This window comes from Pseudophryne corroboree, chromosome 6 (genome assembly GCF_028390025.1).
Source record: "Pseudophryne corroboree isolate aPseCor3 chromosome 6, aPseCor3.hap2, whole genome shotgun sequence".
Lineage (NCBI taxonomy): Eukaryota > Metazoa > Chordata > Amphibia > Anura > Myobatrachidae > Pseudophryne > Pseudophryne corroboree.
The window spans coordinates 57,107,750-57,132,890 of NC_086449.1; the positions used below are offsets into that span (position 1 = coordinate 57,107,750).

General features: G+C 42.1%; 1 protein-coding gene across 1 annotated transcript in view; it reads right to left on the minus strand.

Annotated features, from left to right (window-relative positions):
* Positions 1-25,141, minus strand: part of LOC134936120 (complement C3-like) — a 192,289-nt gene that overhangs the window by 83,419 nt on the left and 83,729 nt on the right. The window contains exons 13-20 of the mRNA XM_063931029.1: positions 21,908-22,111; positions 15,627-15,788; positions 15,310-15,439; positions 13,576-13,650; positions 11,147-11,347; positions 7,618-7,729; positions 3,384-3,469; positions 2,260-2,399 (exon numbers count right to left, since the gene is read on the minus strand). Of these exons, the coding sequence (XP_063787099.1) occupies positions 2,260-2,399; positions 3,384-3,469; positions 7,618-7,729; positions 11,147-11,347; positions 13,576-13,650; positions 15,310-15,439; positions 15,627-15,788; positions 21,908-22,111 (1,110 nt within the window). The remainder of the gene's footprint in view (positions 1-2,259; positions 2,400-3,383; positions 3,470-7,617; positions 7,730-11,146; positions 11,348-13,575; positions 13,651-15,309; positions 15,440-15,626; positions 15,789-21,907; positions 22,112-25,141) is intronic.

Sequence of the window (25,141 nt, forward strand, 5' to 3'; positions counted from 1 at the left end):
AAGTCGCTGGAGATAAAGTACCAGCCAATTGGCTCCTAACTGTCATTTTTCAAACACTGGGGCTAATTCAGACCTGATCGTAGCCGCTACGATCAGCCACCTTGACATGCGGGGGGACGCCCAGCACAGGGCTAGTTCCGCTCCACATGTCTTGCCCTCCCCCCACCGCACAGGTGTGATTGCTTTCCACGGCAGTGATGCTACCACACCAGGTGAGTAAGTCCCTACCTGTGCAGCATTGCTGTGCTGGTAGGTGACTTTTCACCGTGTCCAGGGTCGCAGCGGCTGCGTGTGATGTCACACATCATCCGCGGACCGTCCATGCACGCTTGCGTTGTCCAGACAGCGCCCCCAAAACGGTGGCCGAATGCCACCGGCCCGCCCTCTCCCACCCAGCGAACCCCTCTGCCTGTCAATCAGACAGAGGCAATCGTTGGGTTGAGATGCCCATCGCATCTCTGGCATGCACATGCGCAGTTCAGACCTGATCGCCCGCTATGCGAAAATGCGCAGGAGCGATCAGGTCTCCAGCAACTTTATCTCCATCTAAGGCTTAGTAAATAGATCCCTATATTCCCTCCCACATGAACACACACACACACACACACACACACTAGGGTTAATTTTGCTAGGAGCCAATTAACCTACCAGTTTATTTTTGGATTGTGGGAGGAAACCGGAGTACCCAGAGGAAACCCACACAAGCGCAGGGAGACTATACAAACTACACACAGTTAGGGCCATGGTGGGAATCGAACCCATGACCTCAGTTCTTTCAGGTAGTAATGCTAACCATTACACTATCCGTTTTATATATATATATATATATATATAATATATAAAATGTATACTCTTACTGTATATTAGTAGCCTAGATATTAAGAATATATAAAATACTTAAGTAATGGCTAATTATTGAGCCTAAAAGTGTATAGTATTGAATCTTTTGGTGACAGAGAAGAGTCTACAGGAAAAGCATAAGGATGTCAGGATTCTAGCTTCCTCACCCTTAGTGGACGTATAACCGTTGTCCAAAAATCTAAGGATGTATGTGAATGTAATCTGTTTTAACAAGCCTCTTGCAAAGGATGCTCCATTGGTATCAATCTTGTTTTAATTTCAAAGTTGACATTTGAAGGAACGCATCCATATCCTATGATTTGTAAAGAGGATTGCTGAATACTATAAATTGTCTTCTACTGTCATCTGCTGGTCAATATAGAATGCACTGTTCTTGCAGTTGTCCTATTTGGGAAGAACAATGATGAGGAAACTCCTACATATAGTTAATGCTAAAACTAGAGATGAGCGGGTCCAGATATACTCGGTTCTTTACGCTAGAATTATCGCCATTTCTTTTTTTCTGGATTTTTCTTATTGGCTAACCAAAACACGTGACGTCCGAGAGCCAATAAGGAGATTCGGGTAAATCCGAGTAAATCTGAGTAAAACCGAACCCACTCATCTCTAGTTAAAACTAACCCTTATCCTGTATGCATTATGCTGATACTAACCCACTTATTTTGCATGAGATTTTATGTATTTAAGAGCAAGCCTTCCCTGCCTTAAGCTAAGAAATTTAATTATTGATGGCTTGGCTGAAATTCAGCCGTTTCATGTCAACCATATTTCTTTTTGCTTTTTAAACAAATAAGAAGAAAATTACATCATGCCCTAGGCTGGACAATCCAATTATTCTACTTTAATACAAGCATGGTGGCGAGAGGGAATTTCCACATCATAGTCAATTTTCTTCCAACAATTTAGCGAAACTCCTTCATTAAATTCAACTGAAATATTTTGCTCATGGAATACGGTATTGGTTAGTTTAGAATACGGTATTGGTTAGTTCCATCTAATGCATTGGATGGATCTCGAATTCTGTATCTACAGAGATGGTAGAGTTTTTTTTAAGAAAATACACCTGTAAACCATGGAATGCCTCTGTAAAATTTTCTCTACTTCCCATTTAATTAAAATTGTCCTAAAAAATGACATCTATTTTTTAGCCTGTGAGCACTGTACATGCAAAAAATCCCACCTCAGCATGGAACATCAATGATCTTCCCAACTTCTACAAACGCATTGCAACCGTTTGTATCTATAAGTAGTCCACCATCTTGGCTCAAACATCTTGGTAATTCCTTGATAATATTTGCAGTAAAGTAGGCATGTGGCATTGCACTAGAGAATTAGCAGTGTGGAGTTGTATGTGACTCTAATTGTTACTGTTACTACTATACAAACTGGTTGACTTACCGATTGTGGGCTGTTGCCATAGTTGTAGAGAATGGCCCGTATCTCTACTTGTTCATTCCTCACCACAGAATATGGCAGCTTCAGGTCAATGAAGAAGTTTAACAAAACCTGGATGTCATGTGGTTTAGACACACAGATACCTGTCATTAAAGTTGCAAAGAAAAGAAGGAAACATCAAACATCATATGTGAGTAAGAATAATTCTGGTACCAAGGACGGATTAAGACTTTGCGGGGCCCTGGGCACTTAAGACACTTGTCTGCACCACCCTCTGACTGTGTGCAGGGCCGGTGCAAGGTCTCTATGCACCCTAGGCAAAGCTTCAACCTGGTGTCCCCTAACATGCAACTCTCCTGCAGGAGGTGCATCATGGCTATTAGGAGCAGCCGTTGGGGTGCCCCTCGGGAGCCATAGTTACATCCACATCCTATGTGCCTTCACATGACTTGATGTTACTCATGTCGGCACAGAGGAAGCGCTGAAACACTATGTGGTACAGCCTGATAGTGGCGGCTGGACCTTATTAGACCCGCAGCAGCAGCCAGTGCAGTGTAAAAGGTGGAGGCCGCATACAGAGACATCCTTCAGTTTTTTGCTAGATGAATTCAGTGGCGCCCTCCAGGAGCTGGTGCCCCTAGGCAGCCGCCTACAGCTGCCTAATGGTGGAGCCAGCCCTGACTGTGTGTGTGCCTCTTTTTCCTGCTCCACCATGAACACAGGTACTTCCTGCAGTGGTTGCAGACTCCAGAGATTCCTCTTGGCCTGTGCATGGTCCAATTTTATTAATCTCCAGCCACCACCACCTGCAGCAGCTCTCCCATGGCAAGTCATTGGCTCTCTGTCCCATCTGTATCCATTTTCAATACTTCCCGCTTCATGTCTTTTATCTGTCTCCCATCTCCCTGCATTTCTCTTCCCATAGGTACTTAAACCCTCCCTTCCACTGCCCTATTGGTCACTTACGTTGTACTGAATTCTGATTGGCTCATAACAGAGCTATGGAAAGTAGTTGATTAGTCAGAGTGACTTCTAAAAATATCTGGATCCACAATCATAAATGTCTAGCATGAGGAAACGTCATACTGATCCTAGATCACACATGTCCTAATTGTGGGAATGCTTACCTTTGCTTTCAGACAAACTTACAGCCAGAACCTCCCATGTAGTTATTGAATCTTTTAAGAATACACTGAGACTTTTGGTTGAAATTCTGTTAAAAACAAATGTTTTTGATTAATTCCCCAGCTGGGACCAATATATACCCTGGGCTGCATTCCTAACTTTAAATTCCATATGACAAAATACATGACAGAAAATGATCCTTTCATAAGACCTCAGATGCAGCAGTCACTGAATAGATGTTCTCAATGGCTCTGTCACTATTTGTTGCTGTAATTAAATTATGTTTATGTTTCTGGTGCCTTCTTCTGCGGTATGGCAGCCCCAAAATACAGCATGCATATATAGGCGGCACTCAGAGACTTATTTAAAGTGCAAATAACCTCCAATCGTGATTTATTGGGACATCAACGTTTTGGGAGATGTACCCCCTTCCTCAGAATACAACAAACAAAGCTGTATCACTACTGTAGCGGGAGGCATCTACCTGTAATAAACACCTCCTTCTGCATCCCTAAAGAGCTCTATCATTGCTGCTTCCAAGGAAGCAATGGCATCTTCATCCATATCTGGATGAGAGCGTTGATGCTACCATACCAAGACAGTGGTTAACATACATTGGGGTAAATTTACTAACATTCGTATTTTCCCGTTTCAGGTCAAAGTTCAATCACGAATGACATCGAAAGTGTAAAACTGCAACTTTTTGAATTTGTTACGACGGATTTACTAAGCTGCCGTATTCGGGTTTTTCTTTTGTTCCGATGTCGATGTCATTCGTGTTTTATTTTTTATTTTTACGGCAGTGATTAGCAAAACACTGCCGACTTTTTTACAATGAATCTCGGCCGGATCTGTGTGATCCGTGCTGGGGTTCATTTTTTTTTTTAAATTAAACACTGTAAAATCCTTAAAAAAAATTGCGTGGGGTCCCCCCTCCTAAGCATAACCAGCCTCGGGCTCTTTGAGCCGATCCTGGTTGCAGAAATATGGGGAAAAAATTGACAGGGGTTCCCCCATATTTAAGCAACCAGCATCGGGCTCTGCGCCTGGTCCTGGTTCCAAAAATACGGGGGACAAAAAGAGTAGGGGTCCCCCGTATTTTTAAAACCAGCACCGGGCTCCACTAGCTGGACAGATAATGCCACAGCCGGGGGTCACTTTGATATAGTGCCCTGCGGCCGTGGCATCAATAATCCAACTAGTCACCCCTTGCCGGGGTACCCTGGGGGAGTGGGGACCCCTTCAATCAAGGGGTCCCCCCCCCCCAGCCACCCAAGGGCCAGGGGTGAAGCCGAGGCTGTCCCCCCCCATCCAATGGGCTGCGGATGGGGAGGCTGATAGCCTTTTGTGATAATGAAAAGATATTGTTTTTAGTAGCAGTACTACAAGGCCCAGCAAGCCTCCCCCGCATGCTGGTACTTGGAGAACCACAAGTACCAGCATGCGACGGAAAAACGGGCCTGCTGGTACCTGTAGTACTAATATTAAAAAAATACCCAAAAAAAGACAAGACACACACACCGTGAAAGTAAAGATTTATTACATACATGCACACAAACATACATACATACTTACCTTATGTTCACACGCAGGTCGGTCCTCTTCTCCAGTAGAATCCAAGGGGTACCTGTTGAATAAATTCTACTCACCAGATCGCGGGTCCCAGGGTCCTCGGGGCATCCATTTGTAATCCACGTACTTGCATAAAATAAGAAAACGGAAAGCCGAGCCACGAACTGAAAGGGGCCCCATGTTTTCACATGGGACTCCTTTCCCCGAATGCCAGAAACCCACTCTGACTGATGTCTAAGTGGGTTTCTTCAGCCAATCAGGGAGTGCTACGTTGTAGCACTCTACTGATCGGCTGTGTGCTCCTGTACTGAGTGACAGGCGGCACACGGCAGTGTTACAATGTAGCGCCTATGCGCTCCATTGTAACCAATGGTGGGAACTTTCTGCCCTGCGGTTGACCTAAAGTGACGTCACCGCTGAGCAGAAAGTTCCCACCATTGGTTACAATGGAGCGCATAGGCGCTACATTGTAACACTGCCGTGTGCCGCCTGTCACTCAGTACAGGAGCACACAGCCGATCAGGAGAGTGCTACAACGTAGCACTCCCTGATTGGCTGAATAAACCCACTTAGACATCAGTCAGAGTGGGTTTCTGGCATTCGGGGAAAGGAGTCCCATGTGAAAACATGGGGCCCCTTTCAGTTCGTGGCTCGGCTTTCCGTTTTCTTATTTTATGCAAGTACGTGGATTACAAATGGATGCCCCGAGGACCCTGGGACCCGCGATCTGGTGAGTAGAATTTATTCAACAGGTACCCCTTGGATTCTACTGGAGAAGAGGACCGACCTGCGTGTGAACATAAGGTAAGTATGTATGTATGTTTGTGTGCATGTATGTAATAAATCTTTACTTTCACGGTGTCTGTGTCTTGTCTTTTTTTGGGTATTTTTTTAGTAGTAGTACTACAGGTACCAGCGGGCCCGTTTTTCCGTCGCATGCTGGTACTTGTGGTTCTCCAAGTACCAGCATGCGGGGGAGGCTTGCTGGGCCTTGTAGTACTGCTACTAAAAACAATATCTTTTCATTATCACAAAAGGCTATCAGCCTCCCCATCCGCAGCCCATTGGATGGGGGGGGACAGCCTCGGGCTTCACCCCTGGCCCTTGGGTGGCTGGGGGGGGACCCCTTGATTGAAGGGGTCCCCACTCCCCAGGGTACCCCGGCAAGGGGTGACTAGTTGGATTTTTGATGCCACGGCCGCAGGGCACTATATCAAAGTGACCCCCGGCTGTGGCATTATCTGTCCAGCTAGTGGAGCCCGGTGCTGGTTTTAAAAATACGGGGGACCCCTACTCTTTTATTCCCCCGTATTTTTGGAACCAGGACCAGGCGCAGAGCCCGATGCTGGTTGCTTAAATATGGGGGAACCCCTGTCAATTTTTTCCCCATATTTCTGCAACCAGGATCGGCTCAAAGAGCCCGAGGCTGGTTATGCTTAGGAGGGGGGACCCCACGCAATTTTTTTAAATAAAATAACAACTTTCCCACCCCTTCCCACTGATATACATGCACGGATCTCATGGATCCCTGCATGCCTATCCAATCACGGAAAAAAAAAGCAGGTCTGTTTTTTTTTTAGCTCTTTTTTACGAGTTGTAATTTTTCACGGCAGTGTTTGTTTTTTTTTTGCTTTGCACTTCTTAGTAAATTACCGAGATTCATACTTAAACAGCCGCGTTTTGACCGATGGTGTATTCATTCGTAATTTTTTTCTTGGACTTGCAAAAAATTACGAATGCCCTCATCACTGCCGTGATTATTGCTTAGTAAATTACCGAGATGACACTTTGATGAAAAAACGGCATCTCGGTCAAAATCGGGAGCTTAGTAAATTTACCCCATTGATTTTTAAGTAGTGTTTCTTTAAAACACACCAAGAATAGGGAATATAGACTTTACTTTCATGGGATTGCTCTGGCGCCTACCTCAAACGCAGAAGAGCATCTCCACTTTCTGTTAATGGCCACTGAAGTGGTTTGAATTATTGAACAGGGCTGTCTAATCTGTTATTGCAAAGAGGTACAAAGGGAGTCATTAGTGCAATTTAGTGCACCATGATGCTCTTGTTACTCAAAATGACTGCATTGTATACCATAGCTAATGTATAAGTGACAGGGGGTATTTTGCAGAAATTCCTTCTATGTATGATTATTCATATCGTAAAAACTAAGCAGTATTGAAACTCAGCATTTAGTTAATAGTGTTAATAATATTTTCCCTATCAATTATTTTCCTGGTTTTTTTGCAAGTGAATCATATAAATGTAGGTAAATATAATTGCTAGGAGATCAGGGATTATATTCATAAAGCAGTGAAAAGAGTGAAGAAGTGAGCCAGAGGAGTAGTTGCCCATGGTAACCAATCAGCTGCTACGTATAATTTTATAGAATGCACTGACAAATGTTACTTAAAAGCTGATTGGTTGCCATGGGCAATTTCTCCACTGGCTCACTTTGCCACTCTTTTCACTGCTTCATGAATAGACCTCTAGATAGCTAAACAGAATATGACAATATGCCAAATAACCAAAATTAATTAATTTACTTTCATCTTGGAAGAATAACTTGAGCATCCAGCGTACATTCTATGGGACCAATTTTGTTTGCTGAATAACGTGTTAAATATGTGAAGTTTGCCGATTGATAAAAAAACAGGATATTTACCCTTCAGCATCTGGTCTTTCATTCATTGTCTCCACCTTCCAGAGCCAACTTTCTGGAAATTCTGTCCTGGATTGTATTTCAGAATCTTCAATGTAATCACTGTCATCATCACCTGATATAAATTTAAAAGGCTTCATTAGCTTTGCCTTATCTCAAAAATCAGAAAAATACACTGCTCAAAAAAATAAAGAGAACACTAAAATAAAACATCCTAGATCTGAATGAATGAAATATTCTTATTAAATACTTTGTTCTTTACATAGTTGAATGTGCTGACAACAAAATCACACAAAAATTATCAATGGAAATCAAATTTATTAACCCATGGAGGTCTGGATTTGGAGTCACCCTCAAAATTAAAGTGGAAAAACACACTACAGGCTACTCCAACTTTGATGTAATGTCCTTAAAACAAGTCAAAATGAGGCTCAGTAGTGTGTGTGGCCTCCACGTGCCTGTATGACCTCCCTACAATGCCTGGGCATTCTCCTGATGAGGTGGCAGATGGTCTCCTGAGGGATCTCCTCCCAGACCTGGACTAAAGCATCCGCCAACTCCTGGACAGTCTGTGGTGCAATGTGGCATTGGTGGATGGAGCGAGACATGATGTCCCAGATGTGCTCAATTGGATTCAGGTCTGGGGAACGGGTGGGCCAGTCCATGGCATCAATGCCTTCGTCTTGCAGGAACTGCTGACACAATCCAGCCACATAAGGTCTAGCATTGTCTTGCATTAGGAGGAACCCAGGTCCAACTGCACCAGCATATGGTCTCACAAGGGGTCTGAGGATCTCATCTCGGTACCTAATGGCAGTCAGGCTACCTCTGGCGAGCACATGGAGGGCTGTGCGGCCCCCCAAATAAATGCCACCCCACACCATTACTGACCCACTGCCAAACCGGTCATGCTGGAGGATGTTGCAGGCAGCAGAACGTTCTCCTTGGCGTCTCCAGACTCTGTCACGTCTGTCACATGTGCTCAGTGAGAACCTGCTTTCATCTGTGAAGAGCACGGTGCGTCAGTGGCGAATTTGCCAATCTTGGTGTTCTCTGGCAAATGCCAAACGTCCTGCACGGTGTTGGGCTGTAAGCACAACCCCCACCTGTGGGCGTCGGGCCCTCATACCACCCTCATGGAGTCTGTTTCTGATCATTTGAGTAGACACATGCACATTTGTGGCTTGCTGGAGGTCATTTTGCAGGGCTCTGGCAGTGCTCCTCCTGTTCCTCCTTGCACAAAGGCGGAGGTAGCGGTCCTGCTGCTGGGTTGTTGCCCTCCTACGGCCTCCTCCACGTCTCCTGATGTACTGGCCTGTCTCCTCGTAGCGCCTCCAAGCTCTGGACACTACACTGACAGACACAGCAAACCTTCTTGCCACAGCTCGCATTGATGTGCCATCCTGGATGAGCTGCACTACCTGAGCCACTTGTGTGGGTTGTAGGAAGGTCATACAGGCACGTGGAGACCACACACACTACTGAGCCTCATTTTGACTTGTTTTAAGGACATTACATCAAAGTTGGATCAGCCTGTAGTGTGTTTTTCCACTTTAATTTTAAGGGTGACTCCAAATCCAGACCTCCATGGGTTAATAAATTTGATTTCCATTGATAATTTTTGTGTAATTTTGTTGTCAGCACATTCAACTATGTAAAGAACAAAGTATTTAATAAGAATATTTCATTCATTCAGATCTAGGATGTGTTATTTTAGTGTTCCTTTATTTTTTTGAGCAGTGTATAATCAGTGTTCATATTCTATTGACTTAGAGAATTCTTCCCAAAAGGTAGGATTTCATTGTTGCCTTGCTTAAGAGTAGTATATAACCTGTATTGCACATTTCTATTCATAACTGTACTTAGAAAATGACTACCAATTTATTTAATTAGCAAATAAAAACATTGTATATAGAGATGAGTGACTTGGTTTTGCTTAAGACACCAGAAGTTTGGGTTTTCAAGTAAAACCAAGTCTAGGCTTGGGTCACTTTGGGGGTTCCAATGTGAAACCAAGTCATGGCTCGGTCATCCCACCAAGTAATGATCTCAGATCTGAAAAATTAATCATGCATATTTTGGATGGCATGTAAGTCCCTTCCTCAGGATTTCAGGAACCATTTCACACTGGAAATGACTGGAAATGAATGTTATTGGTGTTAATATTACTGTAAGAACAAAAAACAGTCCAAATGACATGATGTTAGCAATTTTATAGAAACCAAGATCCAAAGCCAAAACCAAAAGACTTGAGGGTGGTTTTGCCAAAACCAAAACATGGCAAGGATTTATAGCCAAAACCAAAACCAAAACACAGGGGCCTTTGCACATCTCTAATTGGATACATGTTCTGCTAGCAAGCCAAAAACCTGGTAGAAGCTTTATTCAAGAGACTTCTGATTTTGACCAACCCTTTCCAGCAAGCCAAGCCTTCTTTAGATATTTGAGGATAGAGTTCTCGGTGCAGCAGGATACATTGCATTTCAGACATGGCAGTTAGGAGTCAAAACCTAAACTCCAATATGCAACAAAGACTCTACCATTATTTTTCTGTTTGCTTTTGAGTTTATCAATAAGGAAAATTAAGGATTGTGAAGCTATGTGAATTTGGAGCCTGATGAGTATCACGTGGTCAAGTTCCACACTAAAAAGTAGCTCGAGTTGAGCTATTGGCTTATTGTGGACTGGACTCTGTGAGGATCAAATGTGCTGATATTCACAGAGCAAGAGAATGAACCCCTGGAAAGGAGAAATTTTTCTAAAGACTTATGTATGTTTTATTAAATATTACGTAATGAGGTACATTTACTCAAGGTCAATTTTTATCGATTTTGTTCGATTTTAGATAGATGATTAGATCGATCTTAATCAATGACTATTTTTATATTCATTTTTAAACATTAGTAAATTAGTGTTTTAACTCTGGAAGCACAACATCAATTAAGATTGATTTAAATAGATCTAAAATTGATCTAAAATCAAATAAAATCAACCTTTAGTAAATATACACCAATATCTCAATATCAGTGTTAACATAATGGAAATAAGGCAATTTAACAGCCATAAATATTTCTCTCTCCATGATATGGTTAACTTAAAACGTGCAACAATCGCTATGGGGCATATACACAGAGAGATCCATGCTTAATTTCTAAGCAATCTAGTCAGATTGCTTAGAAATTAAGCACACATCGCTACGTGTGTACCCACCTTAAGGGTGATTCCGTTACTGAGAAAGGTTAAAAAAAAATATGGATTAAATATTAAGATTTTGCTATATTTCCTTAATATCCAGTTTTAATTTAAAGTTTTGAAATAGAAGTATTTTTTTAAAGGAGTTCATCCAATGGGATTGCTCTCAGTGGTGTGCCCTTAAAAAGGAGCCTTGTCACCACATAGGAAATAGATTCTCAATAATGAAAATGTTGTCTTTTACCTTCATACGTTTTGTGAGAGTGTCCCTAATGTGTTTTGTTTCTAATGTATACTGTATGTAGATTATGGTGCATTTCTCTGTTTTAGGTCTCCTTACTTCTTGCTAGATCATCATGATCTTTCAGTTCCCTCTCAGATGACTTCAGCTTCTCAATCTCCTTGCAGCAGTCAATAAAGGCAGCAATACACTTCTCTCCATCCTGTATGTGACGGGAGCGACGCTCACAGCTGTCACCCATGGGGTTTTCTAGCATGCCATCCTGGCAACACATCTTCTCCTTGCCCGAGTATTGGGAGGCTGCAGAATAGAGGCACATAATTAGTATTTGTTCTGTAAAGCTACCCGCGCAGCACATAAACAAAAGGTAAATAGTAAACAAAAGTTTGGGTGAAAACAAAAGTTTAACATTTTGGAAGTTGAATGCTAAACCCAGTTATTGGACCTGGCTTATTACTAGTGTAAACCTGATTCACTTCTTATAGGATCTTGGTGGAAATAGGTCACTTTGTACTTTCTTATTTGTGTATGTATTGCAGTGCCTCCACCTAAGTCATTCTTTGATTGCTTGAAGAGGAAAAGCCAACCAGGAATTGGATCAGGAAACCACTAAGACCTTGTATACAGGGTGACACACAATGTTTCACTTTCTTTGCTTAAAACTAAGACTAAAATGACACTTAAAGGAAGAAATTAAATTCCCTTGTTGTAAGGACTATCAAAATATCTAGACCTGAATGGTAATTTTTGCACATATACATTTTCTTCTCTAGTAGATTTTTTAGAATGTTGTAGAACTTTTTTTACTTTCTTTAAACAGCCAAAATACCTAATTCCTGTTTATTAAAGCTGGATGAGAATTTTGTCTGTGGGTTGATCTCTTCACTCTTGCTTACTAGAGTAGACGGTGAAATATAGAATACTGAATGGGTAATTGGTTGCATTCAAACGCACACTCCCGCTATCCCACAACACTTATGCCATTGCGGCAACAACACAAAGAGGACATATTGCCCTCTTGATGGATAGATGTGAATGCTAGAACTGTTCTGGCCATAATAGTTACTATTAAGTCTCTCTCCTACTTTCTATCCTAATATTCTCAGTGAGAGTCTACAGTATCTATTTATCTGTCCTTCTCTGTCCCAGAGATATGCTCTCTCCTTTTAAAATAATCTGACAGACCTGGTCCTGCAGTATTCTGTCTGTCACCTCCACAGTAACTGCCTGTGCACAGCTCCATCAGCTGTTCTATCACTGCTGATCTCTCTGGTTGCCAGAAAGTTTAATTATCTCAGTAGCCCAAGCCACTCCCTGAAGACCAGTCGCCTCTCCTTCTGCCTGTGCTGTCAGAGGAAACTACCTTCACACAGATAAGCCTCTTAGACAGGTTTCACCAGTTCTGGAGCCTGTCTCCTCACTCAGGCCTTTTCCTCATGAAATGCTCCCTCTTTCCATTCATCAGAGGTAGGGGAGACAGCAGGAATCTGCCCATCCAGTTATCTATCTCAGACCAATTGTCACCCTCCATGTCACAGTGCTATTTATAGCTCCTCTTGGGTAACCATAGAAACCTTCAAAACACCCCACAGCATAATGGACACTCCTACCTAAATAAAAAGCATGTTTTCTGGTCTCTATTAGCTATTAATACCACATTAACAATAAAAAAAACTATACATAATGTATAATATATAATTATTATTTACAATACTAAAATCAATGTATTTTACATATAACAAAGATAACTACCACCATTTAGTTATGCAGTGTCTTATGCTGATATTGCATAATTAAGGCTGAAAAATTAGTAAGTACCTAAACCAGGGCTACACTCTGTCCCTGGTGCATTGGCAAAATGGTTTTTCTTTTTGATTTTCTCTTTCCTAAAAAGTGTGCCAGTGCACATGGCTTAAAACTTAGCAAAGTCCTAGAAGGAGGTGAAATAAGTATGTTCTAAGAAAAATATAGTCAGTATTGTCCATCATTTGTCTAACAAGACCTTGATATTAAAGCTGAATCATTTAATTATCAACAAGTTGTCTAGTCACAGCATGTGCTATAATTAGTATGGTTGGAGAAACAGCACATTACAACATCCCTCATTTTTTTTACCCTGAGTTAGGCAGGCATGATGCCATTTTCTCAGTATAGACTTAAAGGAAGAGTATTTATTGTGCATTGATTTACTATGGTGTTGCAATGAGTCCTGGAAGTTTACCTCCAATTTCCTCAACTAAAAGTTTGAAAAATAATTAATTCTAGAAAGAATGCAAGGGTTGACAAACTATAATGCACTAATCTCATCTGAATCATCTGTTCCTCCTTCATACTGGATAATAAATATATTTTTTTAAATCTAATTAATAAAACTAATTAAAAGTAAAAATAGTTAATAGAAATGAGCTGGGGTGGTGTGAAATGGAATAAATTACATTTATCTTAAGGTGATCAGAACCTTCAGCATCTGAGATTATAGACAGTTTCAGTGTCCCGGGAACAATTAGAGGATTCTATTTTAGTTTTACCTTTAGTGTCTTTATGCTGGACCAGTGCTGCTGATGATCGTCGTCTGCGCTTTAATTTTGGTTGACATAAAGGCTCTGTGGAAAATAATACAAGACAATCATATGAAGAAGCTAACAGTTTAAGGGGCAGAAGTATTAAGCCTCTGAGAGTGATAAATTGGAAAGAGATAAAGCACCAACAAATCAGCTCCTATCATTTTTCAAGAACAACCTGCAACATGGCAGTTAGGATCTGATTGGTTGATACTTTATCTCTCCAGTTTATCAATCTCTAAGGTTTAGTAGATCTTCTCCAAAGAGCTATCTATAACATGATCACTAACTTAACAACCATTCCAATATTATAAAATTGGCTCTGGTAAATAGAGACATTAAATTATTATTAGCTTTTTCCTTTTAATTCTAATCAGGTGTATTACAATTTTAGACTCTATCAGTTATTAATGGCAAACGCAGACGTGAACAAAATGTAAAATTAAAAATATTAACATGCTGAATGCTTATGGCTAAGCCGCAAAATAATTAGCATATACATCATTTGCCACTTATCCATTATGATTGTGAATTATCTACTGTTTGCACTATCTGCCTGCTTAGCTGACATACAAGATTACATGAAGGTTGATTAGCATTTAGTATTATAAGCAAAAAAGTTATGTTTAAATATATACACCCACACTGAGTGGTGCACAACAGGGAGGGCATTTTGCTATGGGGTCCCCATAGGTCTAGCCACACCTCTGAACCGGTTTGCAGTTGATGTTCACAGTCAGTATCTGTTGGCAGAGTAACACCAGTTTGGCTGAGTAAGCAACGTCACATCCCTGATGATACAAGTAACCTTATATAAATCTGTAAAGTCCTTCTATCAGACAAGTTCACAGATTACTAGGGAGTGGAGTGCGCTCTACTCTATGCTTTCAGGTGAACTGTGTGGGTTAAACCTCAACTCGTAGACTTGTGATCATCTGGCCATTGTTAATGCACCATGGCTTGTAGTTTTACCCTACTGTATTATATGGTTTCATACCATACAATAAATATACCGTTGTGTCTCCACTGGTGTCCTTGACTGTGCAGTCCTGAACTCCACGAAGACCCAGTGTAACCTAGCATGAATATCCATGTGTTTCACAATGACTTAATGTCCAAGCAATATAACGCTGCTCATTGTTATTACACAATATCCTCAAGGAATTTGATTATTATAGAGGAGAGCTATTTGGCTGAAGAATTTCTGAAGGAGTTAAAGTTATTATGGAGAAGAGATAACACTATAATAATAATTATTGTGCTCTAAAAGTAGGCTTATTGCTACAATCATAAAAATTGGTGATGTCCTACAACAAGAAGCGTGAATATAGTCATCATTTAATATTTACACTATACATGGGAAAGATGCAAGGTTAAAGTCTCTTTATAGCTGATCATTTTATATTGATTTACTGCTCTGCTTTCTGATAGTCACCTACTATAAATGGAATCTATAAAGTCTTGGAAGGAAATGGGCCTGGATGCTAGGAAACCTGCAACTCGGATAACTACAACTTAACATTTTTATTGGAACTCCACTAAAAAGTACATTTTACAGTTTGGTTTTGACGAAGCCATCTTTCATTTCAGATTCAGCTCCACAGAAGCACTGAACCATTTGTATACTTTCACTATCAGATTAGAAGTGATCTGTGTGTGGATTTGCATTAGTGTCTTTTGGCAATAATCTACAATAATCACCTGATCTCTGAGCAGTTGTCATCTGGAAGTTGGTATGTAGGGCCAGCCCAGCATCATAAAACACTCCTGGGGCGTCTGCACCGCTCCCCTGTGTGCAGCCAATGTCATACTTATCCACAGCGTCCCAGACCTTGCACAGTAAGAAGGACACATGAGATATCAGACAAACAGTATATACATACTGAAGCTATCACACACTTCTAAATTAAAAGGAAAAAAATGTAAAAGTTTTTTTTGAGGTGCGGATAATTTGGAAACATGTTCTTTCTTACTACTATACAAAAACTTCAATACCTCACACACATAACTCTACGCACCTTGCTCTGTGAGATCTTGAACTTGCTGTTCAGCACGTAGACACCTTTGTCCACAGCCACCAGCCCCACACTGGCCTTGTGATCTGCTCTCAGTCTCAGTTTCATTGATGTCCCAGGACTCTGTATCGCATTGTCCTGTTTTTTTTCTCCCGTCAACTCCAGCTGTGGGACGCAATCACTATATATTAGTTTATCAATAAACTCTTGCATGCAACAGCACTGTATATTTATTTTTGCAATATTTAATTCCACATATACATTTGTGTGTACTTTAGTTATAATGTCATGGCCATAATTATACCCCTTTCAGACTGCCAGCAATAACCCCGGTTCTTGCACGTGAATGCGTAGCAACCAGGGTTGTGGCGCCATCTGAAAGGGGACAGTTGAAATAACCTGGGTCAATACACCCGGTATTTCAACCTGGGTAGCAAGTAGGGTTGAACACAGGGTACAACCTGGCTTGCAGTGCAGTGTGAACATGTAAGCTGGGTCGATGCAACCCGGCACTCGTTTACTGCATAGGAAAAGGCGGCGTTTGTAGATCATCTCGTCTCCAAGCGCCACCTCGGCACATGTCGGAGATGATGTCACCAACAGGGCAATGAGCCAGGTTGGGCCACCAGTCTGAAAGGAGTCTCAGCCGGGTCGCACCGGGAAGGAGCCTTGTACAAAATCTAGGTGCGAACCTCACGCCTCGCTTTCCTTCACTGACCCCATTCAGTGTATCTCACAATATTGCTGTTCCACCTTCAAATTATATCTAGAATCAGTCCATTTCTCACCATAGTTACCAGTAAAACTCTCATCCATGTTCTTCTCCTCTCCTCCTCTCTGGCCTTCCTGTCACTTATTGCGAGCAGTCATATAAGCTGTCTCATTTATCTTTGTCAGCACACAGGGTCAGCCTTCCCTCTCCAAATTGCTTCCCTGGCTCCCCATCTGCCACTGGTTAATCTCCATGCTGTTGTTCCACTCCCTCTAACATATCTGATTTCATTGCCATCCACATTCACTCCCACTTTCTCTGCTTTTTAACTAGGGATGGCCATCGACCATCGATGATTCAAAATCATTGATGGTTTATGGTTGATGTAGAAAAATATTTTGCCATCGATGGGGGAGTACCAGATGGTTTCCCTCCATCGATAAAAATACTTTTTTAATGTGGTGCCAGGACATGGAGCATAGCTCCACCCACCTGATACCTGCTAGGCCCCGCCCCAGGTTTTTCATTGGTCCATGGACCTCTGTCTCTCTGTGGGTGGTGGCGTCATGTGGGCTCTTTAGGGGTGCTGTACTGTGTGCTGTAAAAAAGATACAGGGGTGTTGTAAAGGTACACTGGCCCTGTCTTGTATGCTGTAAAATTACAGGGGAGCTGTGAAAATAAAGGTAAACTGGCCCTGTCTTGTATGCTGTAAAATTACTGGGGTGCTGTGAAAATAAATATACACTGACCCTGTCCTGTATGCTATAAAAAATACAGGGGTGTGTCCTGTATGCTGTAAAAATGCAGGGGTGCTGTGAAAATAAATGTACACTGGCCTGTATGCTGTAAAAATACAGGGGTGCTGTTGTTAAAATAAAGGGACACTGTCCCTGTCTTGTATGCTGTCAAATTACAAGGATGTTGTTAAAATACATGGGTGCTGGCCCTGTTCTGTATGCTGTAAAAAAAAACAGGGATGCTATGAAAATACAGAAATACAGGGGGACTAGTTCTGTCCTATATGCAGTAAAAAATTCAGGCATGATGTAAAAGTACACTAGCCCTGTCTTGTATGCTGTAAAAATATAGGGGTGCTGTGAAAATAAAGGTACACTTGCCCTATCCTGTATGCTGTAAAAAATACAGGGGTGCTGTTGTTAAAACAAAGGTACACTGGCCTTGTCCTGTATGCTGTAAAAATACAGAGGTGCTGTGAAAATAAATGTACACTGGCCCTGTCTTATATGCTGTAAAAATACAGGGGTGCTGTAAAAATAAATGTACAGTGACCCTGTCTTGTATACTGTAAAATTACAGGGGTGCTGTGAAAATAAATGTACACTGGTCCTGTCTTGTATGCTGTAAAAATACAGGGGTGCTGTGAAAATGCATGGGCACTGTTCTGTGTGTTATAATAATAAAAGGGTGCTTTCCTGTGAAATGGAGAACAAAAATTTGAAGGAAAAAATTAGTAAAAGATCAGTAACCACTTCCATTTCCTAGTTCTAGTGCTGAAGCTGCTGCTGCCACCAGTCATGACATTGATGATGGAATTCCATGAACGTCATCTGCTAAGGCCAATGCCCAATGTCATAGAGGGTATGTAACATCCAAGAAGCAAAAATAACCACACAAAAAAAAGAAATTATCTGATAAGAAATGTAAAATTAGCAATATGCCATTCACGACACAAAGTAGCAAGAAAAGGCTAAGGCCTTGGCCTATGTTCATGACTGGTGGTTCAGCTTCTCATGAAGATGGAAGCCCTCCTCCCTCTCGAAAAATTAAAAAAATAAAGCTGGTTAAAGCACAGGAAAAAACAACTATGCATTCAGAGATATCATAAATCCCCAAGGAGAGTCCAAGTGTGTCTGCAGTTGCTATGTCTAGGCCTGACCTTCCCAAGACTGTATGGGAAAAGGAGGCTCCTACCACCATTTTCATGCCCCCTGCAAGTGCTTGGAGGAGCACTGCCAGTCCAGTTGCTGATATTGAGATTGAGGATGTCACTGTAGAAGAACACCAGAATAAGGAGGAAATTGGTGTAGCTGGCGTTGAGGAGGAAGTTGACAATGAGAACTGTGATGGTGATGTGGTTTGTTTGAATAAGGCACCAGTGTAGACAGTTGTTGGCCATGGGATGAAAAATCCCATTGTCATACCAAGGCAAAATACCAAAAATCCGCCTCTTTGGTGTGGAATTATTTCTCTGTGTGGATGAGGATGAGGACGACATCTTGCCTCTGTAGAGCCAGTTTGTTCAAGGGGAGATTTATTGCTTCTTTTTTGGTGAGGGCCCAAACAAACCAATCATTTCAGCCACAGTCGTGTGGCAGACCCTGTCACTGAAATGATTGGTTTGTTCAAACCAATCATTTCAGCCACAGTCGTGTGGCAGACCCTGTCACTGAAATGATTGGTTTGTTAAAGTGTGCATGTCCTGTTTATACAACATAAGGATGGATGAGACAATTCCATCTTGCATGCCTTTTCTTTGTCTGCCACATCATTCCTGGGGTGTTGCCCTATATGGGGTGCTGCCTCTCTGCCCTATCTGTCCAGGGATGCTGCCCCACTGCCGTTTAAGTCCAGGGGTGCTGTTGCCTGTCTGCTGTGCTTTGTAATTCTCCAAGGGTGCTGCCTATGCTGTATAAATCCAGGGGTGTTGCCTATCTGCTGTATAAATCCAGAGGCCCTGCCGTATAATTCCAGGGATGCTCCGGTATTTGATCCTAGGTTTAAATTAAAGCCTAGAGCAGAATATGAAACAAGCTTCAATATCACAACCAGAATTGTGAAAACATACAGCTGCAATGGTGGAAATGGAAATTTCAATTTTGTCAAAGTGTTTTCCAATAAAGTGGGGAGAGACCACATTTGTGACCAAAGTCAGTCAGACTCAGAAGAGACAGAATCATAATCCAGCGGAACGTGACATGGCAACATCTCCTACTTCATTTTCTCTGGCAACTGCCGGAGAAAACTAGATTTTCCAAACACACCTATGTCTATATGTCTGCCATATAATTCCCGGGGTGCCCTGTCTGAACACGCTCATCTCTAGTAGATACTGTATATCTTCTAGTGTGCACTGTGTACCCAGGATTAGAGAGGTTCTTCTCAATTATTTCATGTTAGGGATTCAAATGAATGGCTTCAATTAGTCAACCTTATTTTTGATTTATTATTAATGTTCCACATTTTGGGATTATTTACAAGATGCACATTTGTTGTACAGGGTTCTTTTCCTTTATTTTGTAAATGTTTTCTCGTTAATAATTGTACAATGTAAGGGCTGCATAGGATTATCGCAAGAACTCACAGTGTTAGAAGAACAGAGTTTCAGTGATCTTGCATTACATCAGATTTCCATTGCACTGCAGCACTAAATGGGCCAGGAGCTCCTGTGAGGCACAAACAGTTACTGAATAAGGCCCAGTATGGAGTCTCATGGTGTCTTACATCCAGGAAGATGTCTGGCTTGCCAGGCTGAGGCATGCTGGTGGCACAGAGGTTAGCATTGCTTCCTCCCACAGTCCTACTTGTACTATGAAATGAGTTATGACTAGAGTGGTAAGCTCCACTATGGCAGGGGCTGAATAACAAAAAATTCACTGCACAGTCCTGCTTAGTACTGTACTAAACTCACCCGAACTCAACTTGCCCGACCCGGGGCTGCTGTGGGGACTCAGGAGGGGCTGCTAAAACATCTAAGGGGCTGCTTTATTTAAAAATAAAATATGAATAAAATAAACAAGACACACAGGTATGCTCGCATGTGTGTAATTGGAATATACAGGTATGCTCACATGCGTGTAACTGGGAGATGTGAAAAACTAAAATAAGGCATCCGCCACAACATATGTAAATAAAAATGCAATAAAACCCACGTGATTTCCACAAAATAAGTCTCCAGACTCCGCGGGGGGGAAAATATCTAATCTTGATCCTGTTGTATACACCAGTTTGTTTGCATCCCAGCATTAAATCCAAGACTATCTTAATCGCTGAACATGGAGAAGGGGGTACAAAGTTGGAGGCTTTGGCCCCTAGTTGTTCAGTTTCTCCAGTAATGTGGTAATTATATATTTGCTTGGTTAAAGTCCTTTCTGTTCCACACCAATATAGGAGTGGAGGTGAAAGCCTGTGTGTTGTTCCTGATTGCGTGTGCCTCTCTAATTTTTAATCACCTTCTTGACACTGTCCTCTTTCTCTTGCCTCTTCTCATAATGTGAAAAGTCATCAAATATGGAGGTGGTATGTTTGTAACTAGCTATGATTCGGAGAACTTGGTGAGCTTTTTCCAGGGTAACCACCTGTCGCTGAAATGATGGGTTTATTAAACTGTGCATGTCCTGTTTAAACAACATAAGGGTGGGTGGGACGGCCCAAGACAATTTCATTTTGCTACTCTTTTTTTCTTTGCATTATGTGCTCTTTGGGGCCTAGTTTTTAAAACTGCCATCCTGTCTGCCACTGCAGTGCTACTCCTAGATGGGCCACGTGTTTTGCTGCTACTTGTGTCACTTAGCTTAGTCATCCAGCGACCTCTGTGCAACCTTTTGGCCTAAAAACAATATTGTGAGGTGTTCAGAATAGACTGGAAATGAATATTATTGAGGTTAATAATACAGTAGGATAAAAAAACAGACCAAATCCTGTGATTTTAGCTGTTTTCATGTGGGGGGGGGGGGGGCGGGTTCAAAAAAATCCACATTAAAAACAAAAACCAATCCAGATCCAAAACACGAACGGAGATCCAGATCCAAAACCAAAAACACAAAACCCGAAAAATGTCTGGTGCACATCTCTAGGTGGAACCATCTACACTGACCACACCATTGAAGGTGTCACATCCCTTCCCATGATGTGGAGGCAGGTCCCCATAACAGTCATCTACCCCCACCTGGAGTTGATGAAATTTGACATCTGAGCAATAAAAACATGGAACTGACGCCCTTATGTAAAAGTGCTAGTAAGCTGGAATGACAAGATTATCACAGAATGCACTGATTGATGAGGGGTGGTCTTCAGTATGCCGACTGACGGGATCCCGGCGCACAGTATACCGGCGCCGGAATCCCGACAGCCGGCATACCGACACTTATTCTCCCTCGTGGGGGTCCACGCCCCCCCTGGAGGGAGAATTAGAGCGTGCCACCGTGCCCGTAGCGTGGCGAGCGCAGCGAGCCTGCAAGGGGCTCATTTGCGCTCACCACACTGTCGGTAAGCCGGCGGTCGGGCTCCCGGCGCCGGTATGCTGGTCGCCGGGAGCCCGAACGCCGGCATACCATACTGAACCCGTTGATGAGGTATCAGTATTTTAAAAGCCTCAGGTACTTGGTTGATCTGGAGCGTGTACCCGATCATATGACTGATCGCAAAAGTGTGTACCCAGCTTTAGTGTACGGCCGCACAACAGCAGATTTGGGGGATCTAACTCTATAGGGTGGAACACTCGATCCAGAGTAAGAAAAACTGACAACAATATTGAGGGAGTTATCTTCAATTTCGATTGTTGATCTTCACTGATTAAGTATATACATTACAAATACTCTAATAATCTCTTACCGTCCCCATACAGGAATCTGTCACGTCAATCCAGACAGAGTCAGCCACCACCTCACGGACTCCACCAGTTGTCACAACATAATAAGCCACAATGCGGAAAGATGGAATGAAGTCCCCGGTTATTGGAAGCAACAGAGTTACCAGGTTTTGACCTGGTGACCTATCCTGTGTGCCCACTCTCATTATTCTGCCTTTGTTTAGTATCTGTATAAAGAAAATGCATGTCCATATAAGCGTACAGTGCACTAACACAGAGAATTACATGTACAGACACTTGAGCTTATCAATTCCCACGGCTCCCCGGGTCAAGTGGGGCCTATTCCGCACACAATAGAATATCCTTACCTCTCCACCAAGTGCCTACTGGGCATGTGAAGGTCTCCAGGAAAATAATGCTGGAGCCATTTTCCTGGAGATTTGTACATACACAATAACTTTGGCATAGTGCTAGAGTCTGCTTGGTGCATGCACCGGCAAGAGCTTGGGGGAACCTGCTAGGAGTCTGCACAAGGGCCCCACTAAAGGGCCATGCACACTAGATGATTATTATGACCTATATGGCCTATACCGATGATTGTGAACATCGTCACATCGTCTAGTGTGTATGGTCCTAGCAATCAATGATGCAAGCACTCGCGCTCGTTGATTGCAGGTTGGCGGTCAGAAACACTGCATGCTCAATGTCAGCAATGTTACTTGTGACATCGCTCATCATGACATTTGTGTACGGAGCCGCTATGAGCGATGTTAACGATGTGAACATTGCTCCTCCTCCCCGCCAGCGGCTTTCTCACCAGCAGCGGCTTCCTCCCCGGCAGCGGCTCCATTCTAGCTGAGCCACTGACGGGAGCCGCACGCCCAGCGTCTCCCACTGCACCACCAATTAATTTTCTACCACTGCCCCACCAATTAAGTTTTTTTCACCCACTGTCCCACCAATCTCCACTGTGCCACCAACTTAATAAAAAAAATCATTATAATGGGAAGGGGGGGGGGGGGCGGTTGACGATCACCCGGCCCCATAGCTCTGCATACTGAAATGGACGATAATGTCCATATTGGCTTGCAGGTATGAACGAGCCGGCACCAACGATGAACGAGCACGGGACCACGCACCGTTCATCATTGGTGCCTACACACTGAAAGATATGAATGATATCTTGTTCATTAATAAACAAGATCGTTCATATCTTTCAGTGGTATCCGTAAATAAGTAGGGCCTATAAGTTGGTGGCACAGTGGAAATCGGTGGGGCAGTGGGTGAAAAAAACTTTATTGGTTTCCCCTTCTACAGCGCTGCCCACACACCCAGAAATGCCTCCCCAATATTAAAATATGTAAAAAAAAAAAAAAAAAAAAAAAAGGTGCCAATTCCAAAGATATCTTTCGTCCTTCAAATTGTTAGAAAAATTGCTAACTCCTCTCTTGGACCGCCCCTAACTTTGTGACTTGTACTTTACAGATACAACTGATGTGAATATGTCCCACTGGTCTGAGCAACAGCAGATAGATGTTACACGTCATCTCCATGATTATAAATTTGATTCATTAAATTAATTAATTCTTTTTGATAGGGATATTAAATAGACTGAACTGTTCAATGGTACAGATGTGTTGTTTTATTTTATTATTACTGGCTTTGTAAGGTAGCATAGAATATGAATTGAACACAAATAAAGTAGATCTGAGTTGATCACAAGCCCCACTGTTCGATCACAGGACTATTTTCAGGTACCAGCAGGAACTTGAGGAGTGTATTTCAAAGCTGCCGATTGTTTGATGTTTTGCCCATACAGCTTAATTTGGCAATAATTGTAAATGCAAAAAGAGGTCTGATTTTGAATTTAATATCATATTATTTGATATTATTGCTGTCAATTAACAACGTAAAATGCAATTTATAAGAAAATACCCCCAAAACCAGACTATGGGCCCAGTTGAGTAAGGATTGCATGCTGGGGGCTGCCCATCGCAGGGCAAGGCGGCCCCCAGCATGCTGATACAACCTGAATCGGGCCCAAAATCTGTTGCATTGCTAAGTATATCTAATATCTAATAAAAAAAAGTACAGTATATTGTCATTTGCAAATTTGAAAATTAAATGAAACAGGCGGGTGGTGAAGCTGTTGGTGGCATGTCGCAAAAAGCGGTTATGTACAGAGATACTCAGTCGCTTACATAGGATGCCATATTTAGACACTGTAATCAGCACCTACCATATTTTTTATTTTATTTAATCATTATCTAGAAACTTGTAATCAACTCACTAGAAAGAACTAGTAAGATGACTTGCAACGTCTATCGCTTTTACTTCAAGAAATTGGACCTGATTCATGTTTGTAAGTAAAGCAAAAAAAGCAAGCAACTGGGCAAAACCATGTTGCACTGCAGGTGGGGCAGATGTAACGTGCAGAGATTTAGATTTTTATGTGGGTTTTATTTTTTCTGTGCAGGGTAAATACTTGCTGCTTTTGCATGGAGCCCACACATGTTAGACAGTGTCATTTTGGACACACCCCACCCAAATCTAAATCTCTTTGCACATGTTATATCTGCCCCACCTGCAGTGCAAGATGGGTTTACCCAGTTACTTACTTTTCTGCTTTTCTTACCAAAGTGAATCAGTCCCTTTTGCCCACTTTGTCTTTATTGCATATGGCAATTTGTAACTTGTCAGTATTTCCCCAGAAATCTGCATATATCCATATACACAGTCAATATTATAAACCCCTGCATGTTTGTTGCTCCAATAATAGCAAGGAAAGAAAAAAACCTTAAATAATAATTTGCAAATATATATATATATATATATATATATATATATGTATAAGCTTGAAAAGAGGTAGCTTTTGTCTGTCTTGAGATGATAACTGGAGAATCCATTGATACAGTTATACCCCTTTTCCACCTGTGTACCTGGTCCGATCCAGAATGTTTAACCCGGCTACAACCCGTGTTGTTCCCGCCATTTCCACTGCACTTCGACACGGGTTATCCCCGGGTCGGATCTGTTTCCACTTATCCCGGGTAAGCTCTGTAAAAGCTATTGATGTCACTCGTTATTCGGGTCTGAAAACACGGGTAATGACCGTTTCCACTGCACAGTTATCCGAGTCATTACCGTGTTCAACCAAGGTAGCTACGCGTGTCGAGACGTTGCCACAAACTAAAAACTCCTGTTGATGTGCGCCCCCATGCAAAAACACAGGTAAATTTAGCTAGTGGAAAAGGGTA